Source organism: Mastigoproctus giganteus, chromosome 7, assembly GCF_048544385.1.
Source record: "Mastigoproctus giganteus isolate SK-2022 chromosome 7, ASM4854438v1, whole genome shotgun sequence".
NCBI lineage: Eukaryota > Metazoa > Arthropoda > Arachnida > Uropygi > Thelyphonidae > Mastigoproctus > Mastigoproctus giganteus.
Window position 1 is genome coordinate 64,954,000 of NC_143581.1, and position 20,371 is coordinate 64,974,370.

General features: G+C 37.8%; 1 protein-coding gene across 6 annotated transcripts in view; it reads right to left on the bottom strand.

The window, feature by feature from the left end:
* Prp4k (Pre-mRNA processing factor 4 kinase) overlaps window positions 1-20,371 on the bottom strand; it is a 301,728-nt gene that overhangs the window by 67,939 nt on the left and 213,418 nt on the right. For all 6 annotated transcript variants that reach the window (XR_016547202.1, XR_016547200.1, XR_016547201.1 and 3 more), the window contains one exon: window positions 19,293-19,430. Coding sequence is in view for 3 of the 6 variants with exons in the window: in XM_090377695.1 (XP_090233821.1) it covers window positions 19,293-19,430 (138 nt within the window). In the remaining 3 variants the exon portion in view is untranslated. The remainder of the gene's footprint in view (window positions 1-19,292; window positions 19,431-20,371) is intronic.

Sequence of the window (20,371 nt, forward strand, 5' to 3'; positions counted from 1 at the left end):
AGACAGATTCCATCAACCCCAGGTACCTTTTTTATGTTTAACTTCAACAATTTCTCCTCCACTTTGCTCTTCGTCATTACAAAATCATTTAGCTCCCTGTTAGAGTTTAGTAAACTTCTGTCCTCCCCTTCTTTACAGAATTCCTCATGTGTGAATGTAGATGCAAAGTACTCATTCAGTTTGTCAGCTATCTGGGCAGGATCATGAACAGCCAAACCACCAATAACAAGTGGACCAATCTGATTCGTCCCCTTCCTTCTAGAGTTTACATAAGTAAAGAAGTCTTTGTTGTTTTTCTTTGCTTCCTTTGCCAAGGATTTCTCGTAATCGGCCTTCATTTCCCTAACCTCCTTTGTGACTTGATTACGGACTAGCTTATATCTGCCATAGGCTTGTGTGTGTGTCTCCTGATAATTTTTCTTCTCTGCCACGAGCCTCATTAGTTCATCTCACATCCATTTAGGTCTAAATCTTGAACATTATTTCTTAGTTTGTATGAAAAGCCTAGTAGCTTCGAAGATTAATTCCTTGAAGGCTTCCCATTTAGAATTCACTGTTTTTAACATCTTCAGTTGATCCCACTGTACAGAATTTAAAAACTGTCTGAGACCACTGTAGTCACCTTTACGAAAGAAAAAACCATTCCCTTTAACCTTTATGGTAGTTACTTCTTTAAGTAAATCCCGCATCAGTACGCTGTGATCACTGTCACCTAGTGGTTCCTTTATCTGCAAATTCTTAATGCATGAATAATCACTGCTGATAATCAGATCAAGAGTATTACTCACTCTGATTGCCCCTCGAACATGTTGCTCTTGAAGAAGTCTTGCTAGTGTCTGAGTGACCAACCCAAAAGTTCCAGACAATATCTGGAAATCTGTATGAGTTTAATTGAGTCTGTAAAAATGATACTTTTTATGAGGGAAGTTTTGGCAATATAATCTAGTGTGAGACTTATTGCAAACAGTTCAGCACTATAGATTCTGCACTCTACTGGAAGAGATGAAGAAATTATGCTCTTTGGCAGGACCATTGCAGCACCAGTATGTGTATCAGTCTTGGAGCCATCAGTATATAGATGACAACAGTCAGAGAACTGTATTACATAACAGGAATGTAGCTGTTTTATATATTTATTGGGGATATTGTTGTTTCCATTTTGTGAGGTCCATGTCACAGTCAACTGAAATGATTTCCCAAGGCAGAAGGGATGAGGTTAATATCTTGGTAGATTTTATCCATACTTAAGTTTCATTGTGAAAGTAATTCTTTTAGTCATATACCCACAGGTTTGCACATGTTAGGTTTGTTTGGATATATGGTTTCCCATTTCGGATTATACAAATATTGCCAGGTTGGATGTCCAGGAAGGCACTGAATTTTAGTAGCATAGTTCAGAAGAAGAATATGTCTACAAAGACTGTGGGAGTTCATGGATCTCTGTGTATAAACTGTACACAGGTGGGGAACAAAATGCTCCGGAAACAACACGCAATGACCTATAATGAATTGAATCTAACCAATTTAACACACTTTTCCTAGCTGAGGAGTAGATGAAAGAACCATAATCTAATCTAGACCTTATCATTACTTGATAACTTCAGATAACTCGATAACTTCAGATTCAAATGTGCAAAAATGAATAAAGATCAGCTTCCCATGTCATGGCAGATATTGCTTGGATAATGTTTAATTTGTTTAAGCACATTGTACATAGATATTTTGTGTGTTCTAGAAAATTTTATTTATGATCCATGATTGGTCCTAGAAGTCTGATACTATGTTTGAGTGGGATTTGTTAATTGCTTATTCTTAGTTCTGGGTCAGGATGCATCTTTCGTTTTCTGGAGAAGTGTATTACTGCTTTCTTTTGTACTGAGAGTCAACATCCATTACAGATGGACCAGGACTCTATTTTGTTTATAGGCTTTAGCCTCTTTCACACATATTTTAGTCCTCTTGCACTTTTCTTTATATTCTAATAAGGATTCCTTACATTTATTCACAAAAAATTTATTTTTTTCTTTTCTCTAACTACATATTTAACTTCCATAGTAATCTGAAGTTATTTTTTATAGACCTTCTCCCCAATAACTCTTTTTTACAGCTTTCACTGAAGTTCTTCAAATTTTACCATTTTTCATCTAAAGTCACATTAGGATCAGGACTGCAATAATAATAGCAACAGCCATATGGTACAAAGAAGCCACAGGCTTTTGCTGCGCTGGTCAGGGAAAAAAAAGAGCAGATAAGAAAATACAAATTATTTGTTTCTCTTCTCACATAGGTAATTATCCAGTTGACCTTTGCATTTGTTCAAACTGACTGTTCAGTCAGTTTAAATTAATTTATTTAAACTGTTCTAATCTAAACCTCTTCCCGGGTAATTTGAACTTATAACCCCCAGATTCTAGAATTCCTATAATAGTGAAAATTTTGCCTTCACTCATTTTACTAACCCCTCTTAATACACCTTGATCAAGTCACCTCTGAGGTGCCTAGTTGTCAAGTTCTGAGGCCCACATATTCAAAGTCTTTTCCTGTATTGTCGTCCTTTTGCCGATCTCACCATGCGAGTTGCCCATCTTTGGACCCTTTCAAGAAGCTGTGTTTTTTTTTTCAGATGAGATCTCCATACTTGAACACAGTATTCCAAATGTAGTCATACAATTGCCTTAAACAGTGGGACTATGCCATCCATATCTCTACAGGATAATGTTCTACAAATCATTGACAGGACACCATGGGCTTTCCTAACTGCCTGCTTACACTGCTCAGAAAACTTCATATTTGCCCAAATTATAACTCTCAGATCTATTTCCTCCTATATTGTTCTTAATTCAACACTAAAGAGTATACTTTATTTTGGGATTGCTATTCCCCAAGTGTGAAATCTTGCATTTTCTGACCATTCCTGCAGCCTGATCAAGTCATCCTCAAGGAGCACTGCTTGGTACTGATCATTAACTACTCTACCAATCCTTACATTTTCTGCAAATTTTGATATCAAGCCTTCTACCCCATCGTCAATGTCGTTTATGAAAATGAGAAACAACAATGGTCCAAGGAAGATCCTTGAGGGACCTCACTCCTGACATTAAACCAATCTGAAGAATATCCATTAATCACAACTGTCTGCCTTCTTCCCTACAGCCACCCAGCAATCCATCTAAAAATTTTTTCAGTAATCCCAACTTGTTCCAGCTTATACAATAAGCTCTCATGAGGGAAAAAATCACGTGGTTTGCTAAGATCCAAATAACCTATGTAAAATTGTTCTCTATATCCAGCTTGTAACTGGCAAAATATCTTCCTAAGTTAGTTAGTTAGTTGAACATGATTTTTCCTTAACAAAACCATGTCATTTGTTATTTAGAGTGCACTATCCATCTAAATTTCCCTGAATTGCACAGCTTCTAAGATTTTCCAGAACAAATCTGGGGCAGAATGAAGTCACCCATAATAAGACACTTGCCCATTCCATTTATATGTAAATGATCTCGTCATATTTTTCACAACCTTCTGATCCACAGATTAGCTCCACTCTCATCATACCTTTGCTTCCAACCAACTCACACCACACAGATTGAACAATGGCAGACAGAACTTCAGACTCAGCAAAAGGTATTTTTGTGATCAGGATGCTTTTAATAAGAAGCATGACACAAGTGCAAGCATTACTTTGACCCATATCATCAAATGCTGATCTATATTACCCTTCTCTGCCCCCCCACCAACATTTTCCCTGAACCTTCAATGTATCCCTAATGATATTGGCCCTTCCATCTTCCCTAAATACATTATACATACCATAGTGCAACTCTCCATTCCCAATTTCCAGGTGGGACCACATTTCTGTCAGTCTTACTGTATCAACATTCGCTGTCCTAACCAGGAGTTAAAACTTACCTATTTTATTGACATCACTATAGACACTGTTAAGACTAAGTATTCTTTTATAGTTTACTACCCTTACACAGGTTGTCTTTTATAGTTTACTACCCTTACACAACCCGTGAAGTTATTTAGGCATGTTTCCCTATCTTTCTCATTTCACTCATTTGAAATGCTGCTATCCTCAAAACATCTTGCCAACATCTGCTGTTGAGGCAACAAACAAGAACTGTCGAGACAAGTGCAAGCATTACTTTGACCCATATCATCAAATGCTGATCTATATTACCCTTCTCTCCCCCCCACCAACATTTTCCCTGAACCTTCAATGTATCCCTAATGATATTGGCAAAATTTCTTGCACCAACTTTGTTCAAATGAATACCATCTCTACAAAATACATTCCTTCTACCTACAAGAACTGGCCATGCCAATAAAAATTTCCCACCATAGCCTTGCAGATTCCCTCAAGTGCTGAGTTAATCTACAAGGCTTTCACAGCATATAATCACTCCTATCGTCTCTGGGCAACATTACAGGCAGTAACCTACCTCACAGCATTTTTTTTAGCTTAATCGTATATTTATCCAACAAATGGCATGTCCTGTTCGTTTAATATCATTAGTCCCCAAATGAATAATAATGCTGTTTACTCCTCTTAAAAGCTGATAATCTGTTTGTAATATCATCAATTGTTGCTCCCAGAAAACATACGCTGGTTCTGGTGTGCCTATCTTTATTACAAAAAAATTACCCATTTCTCCGACAATAGTCTCACAATAAAACTAGATCACCTTCAACCAGAGCAGAGTGCAGTTGACTACTCTTATCTGGGACCTGAATTAGGGTTGTTTCACTTGACAGGTTAAAAGACACTTGCGTCCTCGATGAGCCCCTAATTACATTTGTTTCTAGAGCAAGCACCCATTTCTACAGTGACTCAAATTCTTCTCATAATGCACCAAGTTCTAATTTGAGATCGGTACACTTCTTACATTGGGTGCAAAGAAGACAATTGTCAATTGAGTTGGGTTTGTCCACTAGACCAACCTTAGAATACATGTCACAGGCTATACAAATGACAAACTCACACCAGAAATGCCCACAGGCATTTTCATCACCTAGGTGATGAAAATGCCTGTGATGCTCTCATAATACCCTTAATGGTTCGTTTGTTATTTGGTTTTTAGGAGCATTAGCAACTAAGGCCATATTGCTCCGGGAATATGCGGTGATCATTCCCTGATCTTTCCGCATCCCCGTATTTGGTGGTGACGGGATCGAACCCCGGTCTAATCAAGAAGCGTGCGTTACACACTGCTGCTTCTTCCCACCTGGCTACGGAGGCGCCCCCCTTAATGGTTCAATGTACTCACTTGTCACCTCCCTTAAAATTACTCACATGTAGGTGCGAAAGTTTTTTTAATTAGATAATCATGTGAAATTTCAATATCATTAATAACAAAAATTTTCAACTTCACTTACACAATTTCTCATTGATATAAAGGGGTTTTTTTTCTGTAAATATCGATAAAAAGTAGTTCACCTGCAATATCAGCTAGGGTATCTAACACCATTACATAGGGGTCTGATCTGATTTGTCCTCTTCTTTGCATTTATATATGTGAAGAATTCCTTATCCCCACACTCTGCTCTCTTTGTGGCAGATTTCTCATAATCTGCCTTTGCGAGCCTAACCTTTTCTGTGTCCCTATTACAGATCAATCTGTAGCTGTCATAGGCTTCAGTACTTTTTACTGCTCAGTAATTTTTCCATTCTGTCTATTTCTGCTCAAGTAATCTGGCAACTTCATTATTCATCCAACTTGGACTCCTCCTCATAGAATATTTTTAATGGTATATTCAAGGCTTCTGTGATTAATGTTTCAAAGGAATACAATAATTCAGTTGTATTTGCTTTCTGTGTGATATCTACCGAATTAATAGAGGCCATATAGCACCCTAAGCCGTCGTAATTTCCATTACTGATATTATATCCTATTCCTTTGCTTTTAACTACTACTCCTTTTCTCTTCATCATCTACCGTGGAACTCTGTGATCACTTCCTACTACTTGTTCCTATATTGTCAGCCCTATTATGTCATCTGGTTCATGGGTGATGATCAGGTCTAAAATATTCTCTTCCCTAGTACTTTCCCTGACATGTTGATACAAATAACAAACATCTAGTTAATTTAAAAATTTTGCCCCCCCCCCATAGTTTCCTTCCCATTTGCTCCAATCAATTAGAGGCAAATAAAAATCACATATAATAATACATTCATGCTTACATGCACATTCCATTTGCATGTAATGGCTCTCATCATAATGTACACAATCACTTTTTTTTTTTCCCTTTGTTAGTTGTTGACGCATCGGCTTCTGCAGCCATAATGCACCGACCAAGGTTTTTGCACTACTCTGATCCAAGCCCGAGGCGGGATTCGAACCCACGACCTTTGGGTTGCCAGGCAGGCAGGCACTTTACCCACCTGGCTAGCCCAGTCGGCTAAACTCACAATCACCCGAGCTGCAGATTACTCCCACTCACATTGTACCTTTGCTTCCAACTATCTCACACCATACAGATTCTATACTAGCATGCAAAACATATGCAACCGGGAAAACTTTTGTCGCGCTCAGGCTGCTTTTGATAAGAAGCACAATCCCACCATCCCTTCTATCTGTTCTATCCTTCCTAAATACATTGTTCATACCATAATGAAACTCATCATCCCTATAAGGGCACATAAGATGATATTGTTGTACGCATTGGCACCAATGATATTAAGAGTAGGAGAACGGCAGAATTACTTAACAATTTTGACAAAATTGTTAAGTAATTTTGCTTAACAATTTTTGAAATTTTGAAAAAAAGCTTAAGCAAAAACTTTTTTGAAAATTTTGAAAAAAATTTTTAAAAAAAGCCAGGAGTCGGGGTTGAATTTGAAGGTGTCTGCAATTCTGTCCAGACACGATAGGAGGGAGTATATGATGAGAGCCTTGTCAATCAATTCGGCCCTGGACAGACTGTGAAAGGCTAATGGGGTAGAATTTTTTTTCATCCTGGTCTGTACTTGTTAACAGGAGAGACTGCTTCTACAGGGATGGAATATACTGAAATAAAAAGGGTGCAAGAATATTTGCTGATGCTATTGAGGCAGCATTAGGTGGGTTGGAAAACTGCTAGCTTGGGGGAGATACACAGACTAACAGATTAACAATAGCCGCTGGCAGAAGTGAAAGTGATTCTTGCACTGGTTCTATTGGAATGAGCAGCAGCCTGAAAAACAAGGTGCCAGGGATTTCAGAGATTGCTGGGAGTCATTGCAGAACAAGAAAATACATGAGCTGTGTTAGAGTAGTTAAGAATAAGAACAGGTGCATGTATACCAATTTTGAAGTGTAGTAAATAAATTTGATGAATTTGAGGTGCTGGTCAAAACATCAAAGGCAGATATTGTTGGGATATCAGAGACGTGGTGTCACACAGATATAAGGAATACAGAATTGGAATTTGGGGAGTGCAATGTGTACAGGAAGGATAGACAAGATAGGATGGGAGGAGGAGTTATGCTATTAGTTAAGAAACACAAAATCTAAGGAAGTGCATCCAGTTGGCATGGGTGAACATTGCAGTGTTGAGTCAGTTTGGTGTAACATAAGCACTGGGAAAGCTAAATTGAGAGTAGGAGTGTGCTATTAGCCTAATGGCTCTGGTGAGTATAATGAACAGCTGTAGAGAGAAATGGAGTGGACCAGTAAATCAGATTGTCTTATAATGGGGGATTTTAATTTCCCAGATATTGACTGGAACTTGTGGGTTGGTCATTTGGCACACTAGCAAGGCTTTTGTGGATTTACTGGATGATTGATTTCTACAGCAGCATGTTCGGGAGGCAACCAGAGGGAGTAGTACTCTTGATTTGATTATCAGTAGTGATTATTCATGCATTAAGAATCTGTAGATAAAGGAACCAATAGGTGGCAGTTATCACAGTATGCTTATGTGGTATTTACTCAAAGGTAACTACATCAGGGGTAAAGATGGCACAGAAGCCTATTAAAGAAATAAGTTGGTCTATAATTAAGTCACAAAGGAGGTTAGGCAGGCAAAGGATCTAAAGAAAAACAGCAAAAAGTCCTTTATTTATGCAAACTCTAGAAGGAAGGGGATGAATCAGATTGGTCCACTTGATATCGGTGGTTCAACTGTTAATGATCCTGCTCAGGTAGCTAACAAACTGAATGAGTATTTTACATCTACATTTACACGAGTTATTCAGGGAGAGGAATACCAGAGGTGTATTAAACTATGGTAGTAAGTTAAATGACTTTTTAATAACTGAGAGGAGAAATTGTTGAAGATAAACATAAGAAAGGCACCCGGGGTGGATGGGATCTATCCAGTAATATTAAAGGAGGCGGCAAAAGAAGTAAGCAAACCCTTAGCCATAATTATGAGAGCTTCTTTGGACTCGGGGGAGGTACCTATAGACTGAAGATGTGCAAATGTGACCCCAATTATCAAAGTGTGACACAAGTAATTACAGAGTTTAACTTCTGTTCCGGAGAAATTAATGGAGGCGCTTATAGTTCGGACACAGGATGACTTTGTTAAGGGGAAGCCTTGTGTGACCAATTTGATTGGATATTATGATGTAGTCACAAAAGAACTGGATGCAAAAAACAATTTTGATATCATATACTTGGATCTTAGGAAAGCTTTTGATAGTGTTCCACATGGAAGACTACTGGACAAATTGGAGCAGCAGTACAGCATTAAGGGTAAAATGCTGCTACAACAACAACTATCACTAAAGGTGATAGTTGTTGTTGGAGGATTTACCCACAACGGCAGCTAAAGGTCATTATGCTTTTTCCTATTTTCCTACCAAACAATGGTAGGAAAAGGTGGTAGAGAATGAAAAGGACCTGGGAGTAATTGTGCAGTCAGATATGAAGTTTCTGAGCAGTGCAGACAGTCAGCAAGAGTAGCTCATGGTGTCTTGTCAATGATATACAGGAATTTTTCTAGCAGGGATAAGGAGGTGATTATCCCCTTGTATAAGGCAATGGTCAAGTCAAACCTTCAGTACTGTATACAGGTCTGGAGGACTCATTTTATGAAGGATGTAGAACTGCTGGGACGAGTACAGAGAGGGGCAACAAGATTAGTGAATGGAACAAAGGGTTGCTCTTACAAAGAAAGAAAGGCTTCAGATTTGCAAATTACAGTGTGTGGTGACTAGGCACCTGCGAGGTGATCTGATTGAAGTGTATAAGGCTTTGAATGATTTGAGCAAGTTCAATGCTGATGGGATTATTCCTCTTGCCCAGATTAATTGCCTGAGGGGACATAAATTCAAATTGAGGAAAGACAGTTGTAGAATATATGTGCAGAAATTTGCCTTTAGCCGGCGTTTGGTTGATTGTTGGAACAAACTTATATCTGTCTTTGTAGAAGTTGACAGCTTAAATAAATTCAAGACAGAACTAGACAAACATTTGAAGCGAATGGATTTCTTTTTTTTTTGGCTGATGGCTATATAAGCTTGCTTTCTTGCATCATGTGCCTCTACTAATGCTATTTCAGGGTAAGTGGCACCACATTTCCAGAGTCCTATTATGTCAGTGTTATTTGTCCTAACCAACGCTTCAAATTCGCTCATTTTATTGACAACACTTCTGACATTACTGTATAAACAATTAAGACTTAGTGTTCCTGTATAGTTAACTACCCTGACACACCCCTTGAAGTTATTTAAGCTTGTTTCACTGGCATTAGCCACATTTGAAATGTTTTTTTCTCAGAACATCTTGCTAATATATATATTGCAGTAACAAACAAGAACTCTTGAAGTATATGCAAGCGTTACTTTGACCAATATCACCAGATAAACGCGTATCTATATTACCCTTGTCCCCCCCCCACACACACACACTAGCAGTTTCCCTGAACCCTTAAGGGTTTAGGGAATACTGGAATAATACTGGCAAAAACCCTTGCGTCACCTTTGTTTAAATGTATCCGGCTCTACAAAACAGATTCCTTCTACCTACAAGTGTGGGCAAAGCTGATAAAAATTTCCACCCAAAATCCTTGCAGAATCTTTCAAGTCATGAGTTAATCTACAAGACTTTCATTATATAATCCCTCCTATCGTGCCTGCACAGAATTGTAGACACACAGACATTCTGACTTAAGTCGTGGCATTTCTTCAGCATGGTCCTATAACCTTCAGCATGTCTAACTTATCGATACATCTGTTTGAACTGCAGTTGAATGATAGCTACAAATGTGAGATACGTACGATCGACTAGGTACAGTCAAAATAACTTGTTTGCATGCCTAAGGATATGTAACTTGTATGTTCCATTTTGTATTTTTGAATTTTCTTTCCAGTTTTCCATGATTTAGAAAAGGCAGTCGTGGTTTCCTTTGCAGTGGGGTAAATGGGGGTTCAGGATGAACAATCTGCTTGTGTGTGCTCCTTGAAACCACAAATAGGGTGAATGGCATCACCTCTATGTGCTTGCTGGGAATGACCATATTTCTGGAATTTAAAAAAAATGAACAGGATTCAGAATTCAACAGTTTAAATTTCCAGCTTTTACCATGAATGACAAAGCTGGAGTGCTGAAAGTTAAAATGATGGATCTATTAGGAGTGCAATTTACATCTTTTTTAGTCACGATTCATTTAGTAATTATTACATTTTGATTGCTACGTTCCTGAACTAATTCCTCTTCAGAGACTAAGTAGGTCCACTCTGTGATGACACCTTTAGATGAATTTAAGGAGTAATGGAATACTGGTAGCCCACCAAATGTCATTATTTTTAACAGCCATTCGGAATGCTTTGAGGCAACGTTTCGATCAACAGATTTCAGGTATTTCTGGATCAAGAAGGGTGATAATTTGTCCACAGTTTGGGCAGATAATAAATGTATCACCAAAAAGGTTGGAACATCACGGTTCTGTAAATCTGCTGATCACAACTCATTATCCTTTTAAGGATAACAAATAGTGATCTGCTCGAGACAACTCAATTCTTGAGCACAAAGGCTCTAACAGTGTTAGTGTCCGTGGTGGCTTATTTTGATTCCAGGAGTTTGTCTTTACGACCCAGGTTATCATATTTTCAATTTTGTTGCCACGTGATACTTGAAAAAAGAACCTGTAAACCCAGGAACTAGTAAAGTGAAAACTCATAAAGCGGGAACTGCCTGTACTGATATCTGGAATTATTGTGATATTAAAAGGAAGCTTTAATTTTCTTGGAAAATTTGCAATATTAATTACTGCCAATTTATAAATGAGTGATAGCACCATTAACAATTACAGTAAATGTCACGATTGCTGTCTATGGAATTGATTCTTCTCCATGGCAATGCAGTCCTATGCTGCAGAACAATAAACTTCGGCACAATTTCAAGTTGGAATTCTAAACTGTACAAACTTTCTGTTACTCAGAAGAGAATGGGATATTTCCAAAATCTCACTACTACACCTACATTGCAAGTTCATGGTTTGAACAAATGTGACATCAATTTGTGTAGGATAATATTTTACAAATACATCTTAGAAATATAAGATACACTCAAAAAATAAATCCTGAACCAGCTAATTATTAATGTTCAGATAAATGGTGGAAAATTTAAATGAAAACATTACACACTATATTTCTACACCTTCCAGGATAGAAATGCTTTCCTTGATTAAGAGACTGGATCAAGGATATATAATTAGGTGGCAAATGCAATTTGAATACATGTAAAGTTAATATATAGCCAGTCATTAGAAGGTATCTGGATAGTAATTACTAAATGACAATGTTTTTTAAAAAATGTACGTACTTCTCAAACACAGAGTCCAAATTAATCAAGTGGTTTATCATTATCATGTCCAAATTTATCAAGTGAGGGAGTAGATATTACCAAGGACTGTATGTGCTTATAGACCTGTTTATTTGGCATGCTTGGTATTTGAGGCTGCTGGCTACTAAGTTTCTCTACTAAAGGTGCACTGAAATTCACATCATAATCATAGTCATTATCCTAATTTTCATTCAATACTACATTGCATATATCACTATCAGCTGGAGGGTAAATTGAGCATTATCATCAATACTGAGGCACCCTTAGCATTGCCTTGTCATCCAACAAATGGGCTTCACAATATGAACTTTTAGCATAGTTCAACTCAGCAACAATTTTCTCTCCCCTGATACTGTAAGGCTAGATGACATTGTTTATCATCACCACCGAAAACTAACCTACACTTACTTATAGATGACCATAAGTTTATGCCATCCACTAATTAAAGTGCCTTGACTAACCTTGTCTCAGATCTTTGCATCACTCCAGATAGCTTATTGGACATTACTTACATTACAATTCCTCTATTCCATTCTACAACTATTTTTTAAGAAATTCATCCTCATACTGTGATCTGAATGACTGTGGAAGTACCTGCTCAAAGAGGCTGGATCAAGAATATACAGTTAGGTAACAAACACATTTTAATATAATACAAAGTTAATATTAAAGAAAATACATAGTCAGTCATATACACTAGCCAGAAAAGAAGAAACTGCTGGCATTCAGAGAATTCCAGATGTAGGGATCATTAAGTAAACAGTCCCATATCATACTGCTTATAATTTTTTAATGATAACTTAAACATAAAACGTACTGGAATCATTATTAAAGCAGTAATACAGTTGAGAAGATGCTTGATAGCATTTCATTTGCATTTTTGTACTGTTATTTTCAGAAAATACAAAAGGAGGAAGGATTTTATCAAGGAAAACGAACAGAAGGGACAAATTATGATGAGGAAATATTAGTTCAGTGCTATTTATTGTTTGTTTGCAGATGTTTTGATGTACTGTCATCTATGGTCTTAATGCACCATACACTGTTTGAAGATAATGAAGCACCCAAAACCTACACTGTTATTATTATGTTTATTTCAACAAAAGATCACTTCAGTCACAAGTTCATGGCAAGCAATGGGTGGTTTCATAGGGTCAAGAATCGCGCTAGTTTCCACAACATTAAAGTATGCGGTGAAGCTGCCAGTGCCGATTCTGCAGCTGCAGAGATATTTTGTGATGTGTTGAAAAAATCCCTTTTAAATCTCCACAGCAGCGTACTTATCAGCTGTAGAGTTAATTCTGGCAACGATGATCGAAAGGTAAAACTTGCGGACAATTATGCCTGTCTCCTCTCCCTTTTTGTAATTTTATACACTTTTGTAATTTTTACTGCGCATGAGATAAAAAAATTGAATAAGTAATTCTATTTACATTTTTGTCGAACATTTCTTTTTTTGCTTTAATCAGCTTTGTGTGTACTGCATAAGCATTTAGGGAAATTCCGACTTATGTAGTGTTCCACGGAATGCAACCCTTACATAAATTGGGGAGTGGCTGTACTAATATATTATCAAGGTGTCCTACCAGTTAACTATTTGCTATCTCTTCTAGAATTCTGCAGAGGCAGCTAGTCAAAGCTATAGGCTGATAGTAAGTAGGGTTTGTTGGCTCTTTATCTGGTTTGAGGAAGCAAGGACTATAGCATGATGCCACTGTTTAAGGAATGTATCTTCTAAGTAAATTCTACTGAGCAGATTAAGAAGTGACTGTAAGGATTCAGTACATTCCTATATCACATTGAATAATGAATGAAATCCAGTCCTATGGCACTGTAAGTAGATGTTGAGAGGGATGTACACAATTCATGGATAGTGAAAGGTAAGTTGTATTCTTGGTCTCCTTTCAAAGAAAAGTTTAACTTTTGTTTTAATTTGTGCAAGATCAGAACTGCTCTGTCCCCTCCATCCCATTATGGGCAGAGGAGGAGACTGATGACCACTCATTTTCCTGATTGCTTTCCAAATTTTGTGTGTAGAGATAGCTTAATTTATGCTTGAAATGAGGTGGATTTAAGTGGCCTTTTCCATTGCACCATCTAATTGGGTCTTGCTCTTGCCTTGAATGTGTTTTTTAACTGCATGGTATTCGGCACTCTACTCCTTGTGAGAAGACCTGGGACAATGAGCTTTATTGTCTGTACAAGATTTTTGGGTGTACTGGTAGTTTTGAGGATGATTTTGATATGGCCTTTTCTGCTACATACATCTTTTTTGTGACTGCTTAACTGCTTCATTAACCAGGGACTGTTGGATTATTTGTGAAACAAGCGTAGCTTAATTTTTATAGGTTTAACTATCTACTTTCTCGGTGGGTCATTACAGAATTCCACTAGGGTGACGATGATTTATTGAATAATTCTATTGTTAGAGGGAAATGGTCACTGTGCAACGGATCACTGATATTCTTTCACTTTAGAGTAGGATAAAGCACTGCTGAACAGATAGTCAGGTCTACTGCAGTTCATTCTGGAATTAAGGTGAATGTATATAGGACAAGAAAAAAGTTGTTACTGCCTAAGAATCTGTGTAATTGTTACCCATTTGTGGGATGACCACTTAGATTTCCAAGATCAGAAATCCACAACTATGGATAGTTGTGCAACAAAATTATCTAGATCATTTTGTTGGATGGTACAGTTTGATAGGATATAAAAAGAGCAAACTATAATATGGATAACAACAGCCATTTGGACTGCTGCCACCTTTAAATTATGTTTGGCAGGAATGTGCAGGTTTGTCAGAACAGATACACCATGATGTGTATTATTTGATGGGTCCTGTCCTGGAATGAAGGTGTGATATATATGATGTGCATTTCACCATCAGTATAACAATACACCATGATATGTATTGTTTTAATGCATCCTATCCTTTCAAACGATGTTATACTGACATATCACGTGGCTTCAAATATCTCTCTTCTACGCCCTTACTGGTGTGTATTTAGAAGGTCATCATCATCATTGGCTCAGAAACCATGGCAATTCTACTGAAGTAGTGCAGTCATTATTTATTTCTTGTTAAACTTTCAGAGTGCTGTGCATTTCACTTTTGGGAAAGAATAGCTTTTCTGTATCCATATCTTTCTGAACAAAAATTTATTGAACAGGATCATCTTCAGTTTCTCCAACAGTATCATTTCCTGTTGATGACTGTAAGTTTTGCTTTCTATTTCCTTGTACCCTTGATTAGGGGAGCAGAGATTTTCAAGTGGTATAGAAGCTGGCATACTGACTGCTTGAATCTAAATTGTACTCAACAAGTTTTTACTTAAGTCAAGAAAGGCTCTTTTTCAGGGTAGTATTAGTCCAGTCTGTGATTCAATTGATTGTTATGTCTTTGCAATTTGGGCATACATAGATCTGTTCATGTGAGTTGGTGGTGAGATAATTTGTTTTGCTTCCTAGCAGGAAATGTCTTCATTTGTTTTATATTTCTGGATACGTTTCTTACTTTCACTTTCTCATGTTCTGGCATAAACAAAGTGGTCTTTTTTTGTAGTTTGTACATACTGGTTGTGGAACAGTACAGGTTTGCAATTGTGCTCTTCTGGGTTGCACTTATCTTAAAGTAGGGGTTCCCTGACAAGCTGTCTGGGAATGTCAGTCATTTTGAAATTGGAAGCACAATAGTGGATTTGGAATATATGGTCTGACACTGCATATCAGATATCCAGCTTTGATAGATGTTGCATACTGTGGTGCACTGAAGGTCGAGGTAAGATTTTTATTTCAAAAATATTTGGTGCAGTGTTTCTTTCTCTAATTCAGGTTACCAGTCCCACTTTGCAGAGGTAAGAGCAGTGCCATCCCAAGAAAAGAAAAAAGGATTAGTATAAACAAAAATAAATGAGTCAAAGAAAGGTGACTTTCTTTTCTAGGGCATAATATATGCTTATGGAAATAAATTCTAAAAGTCAAGATTATTCCTAGTATAACTGTTTTTGTTGGTTTTAGGACTGCAGTTAACAAATTCTTCTTCTCTTTATTGGAGAATAATCTGGAGATCTGCATTTAAGAAAACAATGGTATATGTTTGGGAATCTGTAAGTGATTTGTAAGAGAACACAGATTGTTTAACTATAAATTATAATTTAACATCATCAAAACTGTAGACAGAACTTCTAGTCAAAGGGAGGTCATTAAGAGGAGAAAAGTGAGCAAAAGAACTGAATGAGCTCAAACATTAGTTGAAAGTCAGACAGAGAAGCAACTGGCTAGTGAATTACAAAAATCAAAAGCATATACAGATGCCAGTGTAGATCTTTATTCCAAAAATCTGTGAAATGTGTGGAGTACCTGCTTGAGTTACTCAAGCTTTTCAGAGGAATTTGTCCACAAATAAGTAATATAAGCCAAGACATCTCACCGATGAATGAACTGTGGAATCCATACTGACAATCAGTAATCAAATGGAAAATCTCAAGATAGTCAAGAGGTGATGTCTGATGGAATTCTTCATTAGTCTGTAAAGTAAGTGCAACAGGATGATAACTGGAAGGGGGAATATGTTAAAACTATTCAAATATGTTAAGAGTTATCTGGATAAAAGTAACTTTCCAAGCAGAGGGAAAAACATCAGTGAATTAACAGAGTGAAAAACAGGAGTTAATTCTAGGCCACAGGTTTTAAAGATGAGCGGAGAAAAGCTGTCAGTATGTGGAACCTTCTTGACAATGAGATTGTCCATGGTTGAACTGTCTTTTTTTTTTTTTTTTTTTTTTTAGTAAACAAAAACAAACATTTCATGGAATATGATTACAGCAGAAGGAGATTTATCAAGATCATCATTACAAGAGTTAAGAGAAACAGTGACAAATTATCTTTAAATTTTAGAAGATGAAATGGAACTACTATCCGGATATAGAGGCAGACATATGGATGGACAAAAGTTGCAGCCAATAACTTTGGCAAAAGATCAGAAGGCTCAAATGGCAGTTGGATAAGAAGGAAGTGTTTTAATCTTAAACTTTTCAAATGAGTCTGCATTTATAAATAACCGGTTTACAGTTGTTCTGAGCTTTAGTACAGCAGAAAATGAAGCTGGAGATTTGAACAGAAGCTAAATACAAAAGCTCTATTCTTAAACTATCTTATATGAATAAGAATTTCATCCGTACTTTCAGTGACACCATCACTACAAATATTATGTACAGAAAATTTGATCTACTGTTTTTAAAAGAGTAGTCCAACCAAGGAAAACAGAAACCACACAGATCCTATTTGCATACTGTAGTGCTAAATGACTTGAAGATATGAATGGCCACGAGACAGAAGCTCCACTGGACAACATACATTAACTCTGAAGGGTTATTTGTGAAAAGATCATTATCAAATTACCATTCCATTTTCTGAATGTGCTTACATCACCAAAAATTAACACACATACATATACAGGGTGATTCACTACCAGTGCGACAAACTTGCAGGAGGTGTAGGAGGCACAAAGACAAATCAGAATCACATAGCATTGCAGGGTCCGAAATGCCTTCGTCATGCGGTAGAGGACATTGAACAGGAGGTCGCATGGACAGCAATCCCACTGGAAGTCAGCATTTGTGAACCATTTCTGTTGAAGAAACGAAGTAGCAAAAGTCCTCCGGAGTGGATAATCCGGAGTGGATAATCAACAATGATTCAACGTGTTGCAGATGGTATGAACTCATTTGGTTTGTTGACAGTATCCTCCATACAGTGGATTGGGAAATACACAATCGCTGGCCTATCGCTAGAGTATTCGTACTCGGATTGCCTTCTGCAAGACGTAGGACATTCTCCTCATTGTCTGGCGTCCTCGTCGTTCGCTCTCGATTCATAGTACCTCTCGTGAAACAACCAGTCTCACGTAACCTTCTGTGCACACGTGCGAAAATCACATGATGGGGAGCACGCCTGTGCAGGAAACATTCCTGGTACAAGCGCAGAGCAGCGCACCCGTTACAGTCCGCAGCTCCATACGTGAGGTGCATGTCGGCCAGTTCAACGTTTGAATACTCGTCCATCCTACTGCTTCGGGAACCAGTTCACAAATGCTGACTTTCAGTGGGATCGCTGTTCACGCGTCCTCCCGTTCAATGTCCTCTACCGTATGACGAAGGCATTTCGGACCCTGCAATACTATGTGATTCCAATTCGTCTTTGTGCCCCCTACACCTCCTGCAAGTTTGTCACACTGGTAGTGAATCACCCTGTATACAATGATGAGCCAAAATATTATGACCACCTATTTAATATGATGTTGGTCATCCACATGCAGCCAAAACAGCTCGTACCCAGCGAGGCATGGACACTATAAGATTTCTAAATGTGTCTTGTGGTATCTGGTACCAACACGTAACCAGCAGATCCCTTAACTCCTGTAAGGTCCATGATTGAGATGCAGCAGTTCGGAGTTGCTGTTCCAACGCAAACCACAGATGCTCGATGGGATTGATGTCTGGGAAATTTGGAGGCCACGGCAATACCTGGAAGTCTTCCTCATTTTCCGCAAACCAATCTCGAACAATCCAGGCGGTGTGGCATGGTGCTTTATCCTGCTGAAAGACAGCACCACCACCAGAGGGGAAGACCGCTGCCATGAAAGGGGTGTATCTGGAAGGCAATGATGTTTAGGTAGGTGGTAGACATCAGTGCCTGGCACATGGATGGGGACTGGACCAAGGGTATCCCAGCAGAACATTGCCAAAAGCATGACACCGCCGCCACCAGCTTTTTTTCGTCCCACAGTGCATCCAGGCACCATTGCTTCCCCAGGTAAACGATGTACACGCAGCCGGCTGTCCCCATGGTGCAACAGAAAACGTGATTTATTGGACCAGACAATCATTGCAGGGCACTAGCATGGGCACGCAGAGCGGCTACACAGCCCCATTTTCAGCAGGGATCGACCTACTGTGTGTTGTGACACATTACTCCCGTCACCAGGATTCCAATTACCGACGAATTGCACCACAGTTGCCCTTCTGTTGCCACATACCACCTGGGAGAACCTTCGCTCACCTCGAGAATCGATGAGCTGTGGTCATCCAACACCTCGCCAGTGGTTTGTGGGTTCCCCTCCTCGGACCACTTTCGGTAGGTACTAACCACGGCTGACAGTGAGCACTTCACCAGTTGTGCCGTTTCAGATATGCTCTGATCCAATCGCCTGGCCATTACAGTTTGGCCTTTGTCAAACTCGCTTAAGTCCGCTGCCTTTCCCATCTGAAGAACAAGAGTAACACTGATTAACGGAGCTCAGTATCAGGTGTTTTTTATATCGTGTCCTGACTCATGCATGTGCTGTAGTTCACCTGCAGTTGCTTCGATTTGAATAACGACTCGCTGGTCATAATGTTTTGGCTCATCGGTGTATATATCTTTAAAAACCCATTTGCACTACTTCATTGTAATACAAAGAAAAATTCTACATATAAATCTAAAAATGAAATTAGTGAACAAGCAATTAATTACATACCTGAGTGGCTCAAATACTAAACAAAGATGTTGTTTGTGGAAAAAGTGTCGATACAAACGCAAACAATGAAACTTGTCATCTGGATCGGCATCATTTAATCGCCTCAGCATTTCCAACTCCTTTAAGCCAGTTTTGTGCCTTTAAAAAAGCAAGAAAAACTTGTGAAACTAAATGTTTTTTAAAAATATTTTAAAAGAGAGTTAAAATAAAGTTTTTTATGAATCAACACCCTTGGGTGAGGTCCAAACTGCCAAATCCAATTGTTAAATTGGATTTGGCAGTTTAATTTCTTAATTAAATTAAGAAATTAATTAATTTCTTCTAACCTAACGTAATCTAACCTTTGTTCTTAATTCTTCCTTAAATATATTTAATTTTTTTTTATTAATAAAAAATTTTTTTATTAATAAAAAATTTATTAATATTTAAGGAAATAAATATATTTCCTTAAATATATTTAATTTATATTTAATTGAATAAAATAAATTTCATATTACCATTAAAGCTAATGATAAACTGTAGTAATGCCCATCAACCATTGTTGTTACTAAATCACAGAAAACAATCTCAATTATTTCAAAAATTTACCTATCTACATTGTATTTAAAAAAACAATCCTTGTAAAATTAACCATTAATAAAGTGTATTTGTGCAAAACTTCAGTTTTAAATCTTATTTATTGTCAGTTCACTAGTCAAAAGCAAAACCAACGTGACCAGTGCACACATTCATGTGGAAAGCTTAGATAGTCTCTTCTTTATTTACATAGGTTAGCAACGGCTGTGTTTTGGAAGAGAGAGATACACAAATGTAACATAGTTAGTTCTTTATACATTATACTGGTCGGCGATGATGATAGCCAGTATCTTCTCTTGGTTTAAAGTAGTGCATCATGTTTTTTGGTTGGTAATGTAATATGAAATATAAGATGTAATATTTGTGTTTATGCAGGTACACGTGAAGTTCTTAGTAGGGACACACACACACACACACACACACACACACACACACACACACACACACACACACACACACACACACACACACACACACACACACACACACACACACACAGGGAA